General features: G+C 45.5%; 1 protein-coding gene across 4 annotated transcripts in view; it reads left to right on the forward strand.

Annotated features, from left to right (window-relative positions):
* LOC149339385 (ubiquitin carboxyl-terminal hydrolase 25-like) overlaps window positions 1-14,193 on the forward strand; it is a 94,772-nt gene that overhangs the window by 7,555 nt on the left and 73,024 nt on the right. The window contains exons 1-2 of one of the 4 annotated variants that reach the window (XM_089548153.1): window positions 6,453-6,866; window positions 13,533-13,730. In XM_089548153.1, coding sequence (XP_089404279.1) covers window positions 6,825-6,866; window positions 13,533-13,730 — 240 coding nt within the window. In that variant the 5' untranslated portion in view covers window positions 6,453-6,824. Of the gene's footprint in view, window positions 1-6,452; window positions 6,867-13,532; window positions 13,731-14,193 lie in introns of those variants that run through there. The other 3 variants (XM_089548151.1, XM_089548150.1, XM_089548152.1) reach the window with 3 other exon arrangements.

Consider the following 14,193-nt stretch of genomic DNA (forward strand, 5'->3'; position numbering starts at 1 on the left):
CCTTTGCTAGTAACCCGTATACGCGCGACTCGGTGACAGAGCACATCGTTATTGCCTTACTCGCCTCACACGTACTTCGTTTCATTAAAAAAAAAATGTTTTTGTTAAGACCATGCATGCTCTTGCTGCGATGCCATCAGCCAGTTCCAAGGTGTTTTAAAAATCCGCGATGGATGTAAACGTACAGGAAATTCAAAGTCACCAAACAATATCTTCCCAGTGGCGCTCGAGCGTTGTAAGTTCGCAGTTATGCCATATGCCCTAAGCAACGGATGCTACGACTGTAATTAGTTTTAAAAGAAAATTTCATTTGGTGCGTATATTCCGCAACGTAAGAAGAGAAGACGACGTGTCTCGGCTCTGTAGAGCTTTGGATGTCTAATTGAATAACTGATAATTGGAATCATGCGACGATGTGAACATTGAAGCGACAGTGAGCACAAAAAATACTCGTTCTTTTACAAATAAGCAAAGGAAGCTATTGAACTTCGGAGGCTACAAATACACAGAATGCACAACACAAGGATCCTTCTTTGCTGTTCTTGCCTGTCGTCTTTGGTGTCTGGACGAGCGGAGGAGGCCTGGCTGTTTCTTGCCGACCAGACCTTACCAAACTTGCCCCGATGGCGCCGCCGCCAAAGCCAAATCTCGGGCTTTTCCAGTTACACACACACACAATTGCACGGGGGGGGGGGGGGGGGGGGGATGGTGGGGATAGGCGACGAGAGCAGGAAGACGTGAGTAAAGATCACGCGATCTAGTAAGCGCCGTTCGACGAAGACACGCTTTTTTAACACGCGTGTGGTAATGTGGATGATGAGCGTTATAGTTATGGAGACACGACCACATTTCACTTCCATTATTCATCGCCGATGCCACTCATGCGGGCTGATCCGGTCTTTTTCCAAGTTTCACATCCACGGAGCGTCCTAGCTCGCAAAATCAAGCGGGAAAAAACAGGGGCAGAGTGGTAGAAGCTGCGAAAATCTGCTTTCGACCCTGCCCTCCTTAAGTCCCCGTGCAGGTATCTGGCCACGGGTACTGCTACACTTGAACACGGTGCTAGATAATAGGCATGGACACCCTCTCGAATCTCAAAGTCGTGAGGCGGCGGCCGCTTCGAAGGGCAGAACGTGTCAAAGCTCCGTGGCTCGCTGCTGGGTCGGTGGCACGGTGTAAGAATATATTCTTACACCCTGGTCGGTAATCATTAAGAGAATCATCTATCGTAGGCCTTCATTCACCGAGTGTGCCGACTGTTTGATGGCTTCCGTTCCCGCTTCATCGCCTTTCTTCCGTTTTTCCTTTCCCTCCGAAGTCTAACCGTGGATGTCCGTGCGCGCTTCCTGTGTTTGGTTTATTTACAACACGGGTGCAGCGACGGAGAAGGCGTCCGGCTCCTCGCCTTTCGTGTTCGACTCGTGTACCTCCGGATTGCAGAAATTGCGTCTTCTCCGGAAACCTTCGCCCTAAGAACTAGCGGGAATTCATGACGGGCTGCACAGACAAGAAACGTTTGCCCGGAGTGCGGTTCGGGCCCCCATCCTCGCCGTCAGACCGTGCTTGTTGCCCAGGTTCCATGAGATGGCGTCCTCATGCAACCTTATAGGTGGCGGTTAAATTAATGATTGGTCACGTGAGGTTGCTCGGGAAGAGCACCCTGGGTCGCACAAACCCCACCGGTGTCAGCACCTGCCTTCGCAGGGCAGTGGCGCGCCGCTGGACCGCTGCGCTACTGCGCCAGGAGGGGTACGAGGACCCCCAGATATCAGTGAATGTAAAGTTGAGAATGATCTCATGCAGATGGTTGGCGTATCCGAACGCAACCTGATATGACAGTTGGGGGTTGGGGCGCGGGCCGAGGTCGGGCTGCGACTGTCTTCACGAAGTTAGCGCGCACATCAGAAGAGGTTTGGCGCAGTCGCGGCGACGGCTACGTACAGCCATGCACAAGTAGAAGTGGCAGCTGCGCGGCATCAGGTTATACATCACACCGCAGCGCGCGGTGACTGCGTTCACAAAGTTAGTGGGCGGGCTTTCGTGTAAGGTGATATGATGATTATATGATCTGCTATGTTTCCAGGAATAGTAGGCATGTGGCTATGCGTGATGCTATATACCCTATTCCCAGTTTGGACACAACGGCCCTTCTTGTTGCTGTTTGAGAGAGTCGCTCTGCAAAAAGATGTGCCTTTGTAAGCTGTTGAGTGTGTTATGGATTCCAAGTTGTATCAGCCTCTCTGTTAAAGTGGTGTTGGGTTGGTCGAAGGCTGTGTTATATGCCTGAAGTATGAGCTGTTGAAAGAAATCCGATGGAGAGAGTTATGTAGAGGACTGCATATGTGATACGGCTGTGAATGAGAATGAAGGCTTGAATTAGCCTTCCCTCTGTGCGTGCTCGTGATTCTGCAATGAGAAGATCGGTGCTGGTTGCACATGCCTTGAGATGGCCGAGCACCGCATTGTTCTGACCGTTACTCTGGTTGTACAGCCCCCGCCAAAAATATACAGCCCAAGGGGCTTGCTTTTAAGCTGTTTAGCTGGGCTCCCTAGCACATCTAACAGTCCAAAGCTTGGGAGGTTTGAGGACGCGAAGCCATACCCCTTTCGAGAGATTACGGTCGCTGAGGGTGCATAACGAGGCATACGCAGGAGGAGGAGAAGGATGTAGAAGAGGAAAGGCAGGGAGGTTAACCGAAAGATTAGTCGGTTTGCTACCCTACACGGGGGGGGAAAGGAGTGAGGGGATAACGAAAAGAAAGAGAAAGGAGAGTAACAGAAAATTGAAGTCACTCTAAAACGTCACTGTTCGTTGAAGTCACAGCCTATCGTGTAGGCCAGAAGTTCTCAAGAAGCGGAGCAGTGCCTTACAGGCATACGCAGGCCTCACAAGCAAACCCCTTGGACCGTATACTTTTGACGGGGGGTGTATATGCCCGGCACCCTAAGAGTTCAGACTTCTGATATTAGGTGGTTGTCTACCTAATTTGTATCTGGGGAGGACTTGGGTCTTTGGGTTGAACTTTCATTACGAGCAGCTCTGATTTTTGTGGTGAACAGGTTAGGCCTATATGCTCCTAGCTTGGTCTGTATCTGCCTAAAAATTACTCCACCCTAACAAATATAGTCCGCATAGACGCTGCAGAATATCCCACTCAAGCAGCTTTTGCATTTGGGTGTCGTGTACAATCAAGGCTCCCTCATCTCGACGGCTACCATCACTAAAACCATTCAACAATAGGAGTTATCGACGTGACGTCATCCGCAAGGGGCCCTAACGGCCGCCGGCCGGCGCGGCAGTCGCCATGTTGGCGGTCGCGTGCGCGGCCGCAGCAACCAGTCGCAGCATTTAGCTCATGGTTATCTGTGAAATGGCGAGTGTATTTTCGTCGTAGATTTTTTCTGGCTGACCTGTGGGTACGCCCCGAACCGCGCGAAACAGGAAAGAGCGGACGCGCTGAAAAGTTTGCTTGAAAACCTCGACCCGTTCAAATGCGGAAGCGCCGGCATGATGTGCGACGTACAGGACTGCTACCGCGCGTTAAATTCGCCGATATCGAGGCCCGAGCTGCGCACGGTTGAAGTTGCTGTTTGCCGACAGGCGATGAAATAAAGCCCACAATTATACGAGAGGATGCAATTGTTTGACAAGCGTACGATTCCAAGAGCCGTGCGTGCGGGTGCCGGCTGGAGTGCCGTTTTTGGACAGGTGAGTAATTTGACGTGTCTGTTCGCTTAATTTGCCATCTTTGTCTACGAAAGTGAAGTTTTACTACTGAAACTTTAGTCGAGTCTCTGCACATCGCGTTGCTGCGAACCGGCCGAGATTCTCGTCTTAGATTCTAGCAAACAAATTTTGCAAAAGTTTCGCCATGATAAACAATTGACCGGTTCGTTCGCCGCATTTGTTGGTACCTGCAGGTTGCTCTTCATATGCGCAATCTTTTCACACAGCGGTGACTATAACTCCCAGGAGTTGAATTCTGCCACCTCAATGGAAAAGCCACTCAGCAGAGTGGCACAAAAATGTAAGCAGTGAAACCCCATCAGTAGCATGCAGTACATAAGGTCAGTTTAAAAACCTTAAGATATTTCTTTAAGGCACATAATTGGTTCAGTCACAATGGTTTCCTCCATTACATCGCTATTGTCCACGAGTATCTTTTAATAAACCTGCAGTTTTTGAGTAATAAAACCAAACGGCGAGAGATAAAGCTGGTTTTATTTCAGTTCAATGCCAGAATATTGTCCTGCAATAGGTCGTTTGTGGAATATTTGAGGAATTTTCGTCCTCGAGTCGTCCAGCAAAGTACAAACTGAGGATGTCTTCATGAGAACATTTGGCCATGATGCACGTAAAAAGTACTCCGAATGTCCTGTTCGAGATGAGTACGTTTTAACCATTTCAGGACGTCTTCAGGACGTTTGGTGTTGTCTGGGATATAACGTTATATGTGAGTTTTTAACTTTAATGTAACATTCCGATGCAGCATATAAGGTTACTGCAACTTGCATAACATTTTTATAACATTATTCTAATGTTGTGCTATCTGGGACCGAAGCATGTACAGGCAGCTCGGTATCATAGCACATAATTCTGCTGCAAACTTCAAGCCCATAGAGCGTTGCAAAAAAAAAGAATAATGGACGTTGGCGCATTTAACAACGTGAACAAATGTTACGGACCACTGTCCCAGTGACAACACCAAGTCCCAGGGATATCCGAATATCATAGCCAAATATCCGAACACCTTTGAATACTTGCGAGGGATGTCCGTGGCAAGTCCTTGTTTTAGATGACCTGACACGTTATCCGGTGGATATCCCGTTCGGGCGATATTACGTACATTAATTTCCTTGAATCACGTCTCATTACGTCTGCTTAATGCTCACGACGAAGATGGCAGAGTGGGCGCTCATGATTCTTTTTTCTAACAGATAATACTTGAAACGTGGTCCACTCGTTTTCATTTCTATTTTGTGTCACTGATTCATAACTGAATGAAATAATATTGCTCCATTAACGTACAAGGGCTACTGGATCCAAAAGGAGGGTAGAGTAGTCATTTCTTTCTCGGCTGAAGTGTTCATTAATTAAACTAATCACAGCTGTTCCTAGGACAGGTTCCTCAAAAAGTAATTAAAGTACGCATTTATGGAGGTCATCTAAAATTTCGCCGAACAACTTTTACTAGTTTTATATAAATTTCACCTACTTCATGCCCTGCGCATTCCTTCGCCTAGAAACTTGCAAGGATGATTTTTTATACCAACGCCAATACCGCTGTCAAGGAGACTAATGTGAAGCCTTGAAGCTGTTGCTTCCGATGCGTGAACTGTTGCATCATAGCCTGCTGCACCCTGATTATTGTAGAGTGAGGGGAAGAACGACAATTCGCTTAAAATTTTCGTTTTCGCATTTCCCTGCGTTCGCACAATCAAGTTATATTTATAGAAGTACAATAGCGCTCACGGTCTGGTCTCGCAGTAAGCTATGTATACCACTTCGAGGTCAGCGATTTTTACTTTTCGTTCCATCAGAGAACAACTTGTGCTTTTCCTTTTTTTTTTTTTACCCTACTCTGACGCTTGACTGCCTCAAGGACAGACATACCGCACCATACCGCAGAGAAACCATATTTAGGCACTCATTCTGCTGCTGCGTGTGTATAGTAATCGCTTCCAAGAGAGGCGGTGACCAGTATCGAATTATAGCCTTTTTTAGCAAGCAATACCAGAAAACACCAGATATAGCAGAGATAGAGATCCAGAGATAACAGAAAATAAACGAACAGGTGCTTCAGTGTGTGCCAGTGAAGTGTTCTTACCGCGCCATAAGACTCGTGCGAAAAAAAAATTATATTTAAATATTGCTCTACAGCTGTTATAATTTTGCTGCCAGAAAAAAACCCGCGCTGAGCTTTACGCTCGCTGAAGGAAGTAATAATTGCAAATAATCCAAGGTCACTGATTACGAGCCGCCGCCTAATTAGAGACCACCGTGATGCAACCCACCCTTGCTTACGCACAGGTGCCACTCCCGCCAAACCAGTTTTGGAAGAAGTCCGCAAGGAAGTTACGCAAGCCTAATAATGATCTGCACCGATTTAACTGAGTTTCAGATATTTTCTACGACTTAAGCACCGTCGTACTCAATTTGCATTGGTAAACTGAGTGAAATTAATACAGCAACGCGAACCATTGTGCCGGCATTTTTTTTTTCAGTACTACATCTGATTCGTCTGCTACACCACGCCCACCATCGCGCTCGCATAACATTTATGCGTAGAATAATAAACACCATGTAATCCCAGAAAAACGTATGGAATTCTATTTATTATAATTAAGTTGATAAGAAATGTTTGGGCGCAACTTTATAATTCCAACCGTTCCAATGAAGAAAACCAGACCAAGCAGACGACGGGGTTTGCGCGGTTTGCGTGCGATGCTTGGCGGTTTCCACCCGTCTGCTGACAACCTTCTTTAGCCTCCGCTACCTGCAATGTGAGGAACCCAAGTCCAAATCCTCCTTGCGCACTTATTGCGGGATGTGCTTGAGCATAATTTGATTCAAGGGCCCTCTAAAATCGTCTCCGGACCGTGCACGCCAGGAATGCAGCACCGCAGAACGGACAGCGGTTTGCGAGCGCTGCTGTAGCTTCCGCAGCTAGCAGACGCCGTGTCAGACGCGAATGCGTCGCTGGTGGAACCATGCCAGTTGCAGCGGCGGAGGGAGTCTCGACTTGCACTGGCATCCCCGTGTTCGGCAGCTGATCACCCAACTGTGTACATAGTTTTCTGAACGCCAAGTGACGACAGTGACCATGACCGTCGAGCACTCTCCCTTGGATAGCCACGCGAAGAAGGTGAGAAAAGTGACCAGCGTTAGGCCTAGGCCGAAGGTCGTGCGTTTGTGGGATGCGGCTCTTTCCTTCATGCCGTGGTTTCGGTGATGACGCTTTAGTTATATTTTTGCTCCGGTGACCTGGAGGTGCGGCAGCGTGCCACGTTTTCTCTTTGCTTGCGTTTTGCCTTTTGTTTCTTTGCTCTCCGTTTTCTATTTATTCTCCGGGGCGTAAGGCGAGAAGCTCAAATGTCACCGGTGTCTGCACTGCGTGCGGGGGTTGCTTCACCGGTGAGCGGAAGTCGCGAAAGTGATTCGGCTTCGAGTTCTCAGTGAACGGGCGTCCATTTAGAGTGCCTTGGGGCAGTTACGAGCTTTTTGAAGTGGCTGTCAAGCATTGTACTTGTTGCCATCTGTGAGTAGCCGTGAGTTCTTTTCACGTGCTACCTGTTCGAAAGGGCCCTATCATTCATTCGTTCAAGGACGAGGCGTTCATAGTTACTGTTTTCGGGCACTGCCGAATTTTAATTACTGTGACTCGCCGTTATATAGGGCGAGTAATAAATAACGTAATTGACGATTTCCGTGCGAGAGTTGCACATGCCCGTCGCTCACTTGTGTAAATACACGGGTGTGAAAATTATACCAAGAGTTTACTGAATGGAAACGTCTAGGTCATGTTGAAAATAACCATATCGTTCAAAACAACAGTCGCTGTTGATCGCATGCACATTTAATGTGCGTGCAGATGAACACCGTTTGCTTACTATGGCGTATTTTGGATCGACCGTAACTGAATTCTGAAACATTGGTACTGATGAAACTATAGAAGGGACCGTAGCGACTACTCAGGTATTAAACATCGGCTTTGCTGCGCTATTATGTAAATTCCAGCGGCATCACAAATGCTGTGAGATCAGTGTGTTGGCTGTCGTCGATCTTGCAGGCCTTGCAAAGCATTTAAGGCTGGAAAAAAAATGGCATTGTGCCCCACCCACTTCAAAAATCTGCATCTTGCTACTTGTTACCAGTATATAAAATAAAAGGAATACAATCACTGCATCAGCAAGTTATGAGATTTCTGTCTGGTAAGATGAATGAAAGCACGAAAAGAGAGCCTTTCCCTTTTACTTTATGAACAGCCTTTCACCTAGCAATTACGTATGGGCTTGCTGAAAGCATTACTCTTCAGCTGTGGGCTCGACTAGGAAAATATGAGCAAATGCTAGCACATGCAGATAAGTAAGCTCTGCAACCTTCAAGAAGTTTACTGCGCTTAATAAAGCTGTAGTATGTGATGTGCTGCAAATTTCGTCGTTGTTTTACTTTCTGTTCTCCTAATCATCTGTAATGACATTTGAACAGCATTATTGGTGACGTTGAGGAAGCCAAAGCTTTTTTTTTATTATTATTGCCTGGGAAACTTGGTTCAGCTTGCTAGCTTGCAAGCAGCTAACACTGTTGCCTTCCACAGCAGGTGTGGTTGCTTCACACTTTTGGAAGAGCACAAGTGGCCATGATTTATTGTATTTTTGTCTTCAACAGTACTTTGTATGAAAGGGCACTTTCTTTCAATAGCAAAGCGTGAAAGTTTTTCATCAATCAGGGGTATATAATAAAGTGGTTAGTTTTATGTATTATTTTCATGCCACGCTGACACAATCGGTATTTGCGCTGTATCACTTAATGATTTGCACAATTCTGCGAACGGCCCCGACCCTCTTCTGGCTAAGGCAAGTGTGAGGCGTCATCCAAGGGATTCATTTCTGCGGAAAAAGTCTTTGCTTACTCATTAATGTTTAGTTGTAACCATTGCAGTTAAGCTATTTCATCACACTTCTCTGTCATTCCCTCTCCCAAAGCAGCTTCTCTTGTATGGGGCGTGATTAGCCGCCACGAGCATTCTTTCTCTTTATCCTTCTCTATAGATCTTTGCAATAAGGGCTCCCTGGGCGCTGCCATATTGTTCACTGGACTGTGAGCACCTCGCGCTAGCACTGTGAAAGCGGCGGCGGAACTGGTTTCCGACAGTCCAAAGGGGAGGCATTTCGACAACTCCCTCGCCCAATGCAAAGGTCTATAGGTGGAAGGGTAAAGAAAGCCAGGGCTTGTGCACCATCTGAGCTAAGGCAGGAGCACACTTTAGCTTGTCGCCTTGACCAGGAGGGTAGTGATAGCATGGCACGGATTTCTCTATGCTAAAATATTATTGCAACTGCAGAGCAGAGCAGTGCAAAGCATGATAAAAGATGTGTAGCAAATTTAAAATGATGCTATACCTGCGCTTCTTTGCATGGTCAGTATGCCAGTCAGTGCAGAGTAAAGCTTTAGATCAACTTGAAATGTCTGAAAGGAGACACATTCGTCGCAGGGATACAGAGTACGAAGCAAAGTGAGAACACTTGCTTCACATTTAAAAATGGACAGTGCAGCAAAAAATGGACAATGCAGTGAAAGACAGCGGGTGCAGCATACAGGCAACCACGATGCACTGGGCAAGAATTTCTTCCCTGAAATAAGATGGATTGCTGAATTGCCCTGCAGTAGGCACACCCTTTCTCATCACCAGTGCAGTGAAAATGCATAGCACATATGTACCCTTTAATGGGGGCACATAATTTTTTTCATGTAGTCTTCACCAGTGGCAATGTACAGTCGACAGTCAACCACACACTTGTCTGGGGCGCTCAGGTGGCGGGCATTCTTGTGCATTTATGACAATCGCCGCTACCTGTCAGGCCTGATACAGCTATTTAAAACATGGAGTTAAACACAATCCATGGGAATGTACATGCACAATAAGGTCTGCTTTCGAGCCCTAGGCCATTTGTAAATGACAGTGTACTCCCTGGCGCACCTTTTGAGCACTCTAGACAGGTGAGTGGACGCCTGTGCTTCTACCGTCGGTGTGCTAATCTCAGCATGCCATTTGGAATAACGAGAGCAGCTGTTGACACCAACGGAATCGTGGACCTTACGTTTGGGCCTTATGCCATTGGATTTCTGTCTTTTCTCTGCAGATGATGGCTCATCTGAAGGGTATGCACTTTGGTTCTGATGGAAAGGTTAATGTTACAGTGTCGCGTTCTTGTTGCCAACAGCTGCCTGCAATCTTTTATGACTGCTTACAGAGGCATGCATTGATGATGGAAGGGCATGGTTGCTGATGGCGACTGCATCACAAATTGTGTGCACCTGGGAAAGAGGATGTTGCTAACTTTCATTAGAACACATATTTAGTTCCGTATAATAAAATAGTTGCAGCCAGGAACTTACTGAACGCACCTAGTATTTGAAGTGTCCAAATCTGGTCACATTCTTTCAGAGCCCAGCCTGTCTTTTTATATAAAGGGGGCGAACAGTCACCGAAACCATGTAGCATAGGGGAATGTTCCTCCTTGGGCTTGATCAATAGGATATTAAGAGGGTAATTAAGATATTGCTGAAAGGTAATTGATTCGAAAGCAGAAGAAAAACTACGTGCCACCGGTGGCATCTGAACCCATGACCTTCGAATTTCATGTCGGGTGCTCTACCATCCGATCTGTGGTGGTGGCTGTCGAGCTTTCGGAGGTAACTATGTTGCGTTGAACCTAACCGTGACAGTGTTCACCAGCATCACCCTCGTACATAGTGGCGGATGTAGTACGTCCTGTGTTACCACGAGTGTCACGTAGAACGTAATCAAACGGAGAGGGCGGAAGCTGTGCGATAACCCTCTTATGCTCTCTGTCTGTGGCATCAAAGATTGCCGCAGCCAAGGCTCTCGTTAAGTTGAGCATGCAAGGGAAGGGAAATAAGGGGCTCATGATGACATACATATATAAAGGAAGCAGTCATTGAAACAAAGTAGTATAGGAGAGTGTTTATTCTTTTTTTATAATTTGTCTGCCGCTATGGATGAGGGTGGTGCTGGTGAACACTCTGGAGGTTCAGTTACACGCAATATAATTACCATCGAAAGCAGAACATTGGACAGTCGCCGCTGTAGCTCAGTTGGTAGAGCACCAGACGCGACATTCGGCGATCATGGATTCGGATCCCCCCTGCGCCAAGTGGTTGTTTTTTCTTCTGCTTTCTAATTAGTTATGTTTCAGCAATAAAATAATTACTCCTAATATCCCATTGATCAAGCCGAGAAACATTCCTCTATGCTGCTTGGTTTTGTTGGCTGTTTGCTTCATTTATATGCTTCTGTTTTCGTAGTTCAGCGCTGTGAATTTTCACTTCCCAATATTTGTGAAGATGAAGTGCTTGCCTTGGTTAAAAATTATGAGTTTTAATTTAAAAGCTACTTGTAAAGACTGAATACTTGCTTTATGTTTGCCTCCGTGTGAGGAATTGCTGCATGTACCTTTAAATATTCAGGTGGCTGTTAGAAGGCATTGTGAGCTATAGTGATCCTTGCCCCAAGAATATGTGGCCATAACTTAATGAATAATGAAACTGTTATGTATAATTTGAAGTCCATGAGCTGAAATGGCAGAGAACTTATTGTTCAACCACCCTTTTAAAAAGTAATAGTTTTTTAGCTGTACGCCAATGCTTGGCAATAAACAAAGCTGTATTTAAGTTCATTCCTTGTTTAATTACATTTCTAAAAACGTGCAGGAAGTGTAATTTTGTAATTTATAACTAATTTTTAATCTCAAAAACATCATTAGCAGAAAGCCTTTTTTTCGAGTGTTGCATATTGAAATCTGCATATGTGTGAAAGCTGCAAATGCGTTGCGTAGAGAATTCATGATTGTTTAGTTATGTGCATTGTAAAGTGTAGCGCTGGTTTTTCAGAAGTGAAAGCATCCTTTTCGTTTATGAATATCAGCAGTGTGAACCATGTATACTTGCAACTAAGGTAAAACAAAGCATGTTGCATTCATCTAAGGTGCCTTTTTTTGGTGCAACTGGAAAGTCATACTGGCCCTCATGTGAGGTCATATTAGCGTGTACTGTCATGCTTGGCTTTAACTTGCCTTGTTGTCTTGCTCGCATGGCATCAATGAAATTTGAGCTTACATCATTTCTGGCTTGCTTTTGCGGCTCTTGAAAGGTGAAACAAATCTAAACAGAGCAGTATGCTTACACATTCTAGGCACCTGATGTTTATGTGGAAGGGCATGTTTACCAGTCTATAAAATAAGCAGCTGAGCTTGTCTTTGAATTCATCTTTAAAGGGCAACTTCGGGGTTTTCTGACCTCTATGCACTTAACTGGAACTTTCATGGTAGGTTCCTATTGAGTTTCTGTTCCAAATTTCGCAGCAAGACAGAGTTCTGTTCTCGGACCATTCTTCTTGGCACAAGATTAATATAAACATTCGAGCAATTGGACGTCATCTTGAGGTTATGAATGGAGTTTTATGTTAAGGTCAAAACTAAGTAATAGTCCCCACTGTTGTCGCGGCACATAATGTCTTTAAAAGCTGGGCTTATGACAGTGACTTCAAAAGTAATGATGTTAAAGTGGTATTCACATGGGGGAGTGGTGAGGAGAAGGGGCACTCATGATATAGTCGAAGGGTGAAAATCTCTTCCCTGCAACACTTCCACAGGGCCGCTGGGATCTGAAAGGGATACAACTGTTAGTAGACGAACTGCCACGTGAAGCAGGGCGTGAGCTTCCTAGATGAAGTATTGCTAACCCCCACTAAGGAGGGTGTGGAGAGTTGGTTGTGCTAGCCAAACAAATGGTCCCCTCTCCGCTTCCAAATCCTACGTCTCCAAACCGCCGCTCGAAGGCATGAAGTTTTTGTCATTTATTTATTTATTTATTTATTTATTTATTGATACTGCAGGCCAATAAACTGGCCCTAGCAGGAGGGGCAATACAGTAAAAAGTGTGACAATGCAAAACAACAATAAACACTAACGAAAAATAATGCTGGGTGTAGCAGTGTTACTCAATGAATACATTCTGGCACCAGCACAATAACTAACAAAACATGAAGAGTGGCACATGTGAAATAACAAACAGGCGGGCAATTTTTATTCAAAACAACAGAACTGTTTTTGGGGAGAAAAACAAAGGCATCACAGAGTGAAGAAGTTAGGAAACATAGCAGATTGCGAACACTGGTTTTGTTTCAGTTAGTTTATGGAAGAAAGATGTTTTTCCAGCTCTTCTACAAAGTTTTGTGACTGCAATACCTCGACAGGTATAGAATTCCATTCATGTATAGTACGCAGAAAGAAACTATTCATATGGGATTTTGTTTTAGAAAATATTGGTGTAAGTGAAAGGTTATGTCTGTGTCTTGTGTGGCGTGAACTTAGAGATTTTACGCAATGAGGCCGCTGAAGTGCGCTTTTTCTATTTATAATGTTATGTAAAAATTGGAGACTTACCTTCCGCCTGTTTTCTAGCATACTGATTTTATTTGCAAGCATTATTAAAGACGGGGAATCCTCTCTTTTATATTTACTAAAGATAAATCTGATAGCCTTCCTTTGAACACACTCTAAATTCATTATATTCTTTTTAGTATGAGGATCCCATACAACTGCTGCGTATGGCCTTGCCCTGGAAAGGATGCATTGCTTATGTGAGTGATGTCTAACGAGCACCAAATGTCATTTATGGCACATGTGTGGCATGGTTGTAACTGGAGTCTCTTCAGCTCAATTTTTTTTCTGGTAGTGAGGCTTTGTAACTTTGTTTTCTTTTTTTTTACCGAACATACGCACAACAGCAGCAGCAACAGCAGCAGCAGGAGGATGCTGCGCGTATGGTGCTGAACCAGCTGAAGGAGATCACTAGTGTGGAGGATGTGGCGATATTGCGCCAGGCCCTGGAGGCGAGCCGCACAGTCTCCGGCAGTTACGATCTGGCCCACGCCGTCAGCATGCTCGTGGATGAGGACCTGCCCGGTGCACCGTCCATGTCCCAGGTAGGGGCACATAACCCTGTGATTCACCCTGCCAGATTGAGGTGGTTTCGTGTGCCAAGTATCCCTTTGGCTCCAATCATGCATACAACGGCATGTCTGGCTGTGAAAAATGTGCACTGAACGATCGTTTTGTGCGCCCTATTTTCAGACTTGTTTGCGAAACAGGACTACATTCTTTCCTGTAGCTTTGTTCCTCATCTACACCTCCCTTAAAAATGAAAGTCCACAAAAGCAAATTGGTTCACAGTGCTGAGTTTCTGCAGCCTCCCATTTTCCCATGTGGTGTGAATCAATCCGGAGCCCTCCTCAATGGCGTCCCTCATAGCCTGAGTCACTTCGGAATGTTGAACCCACATAACACAAAACCTTTGAGATTTATTCCAAAGAGCGAAAAAGACAGTGATTCTCTCCGGTGCATTTCCAGGTGTGAGACGGGCTCTTTAGTCTATATACACAATGTTTC

This window comes from Amblyomma mixtum, chromosome 6 (assembly GCF_055824585.1).
Source record: "Amblyomma mixtum isolate Tamu chromosome 6, ASM5582458v1, whole genome shotgun sequence".
Taxonomy (NCBI): Eukaryota; Metazoa; Arthropoda; class Arachnida; order Ixodida; family Ixodidae; genus Amblyomma; species Amblyomma mixtum.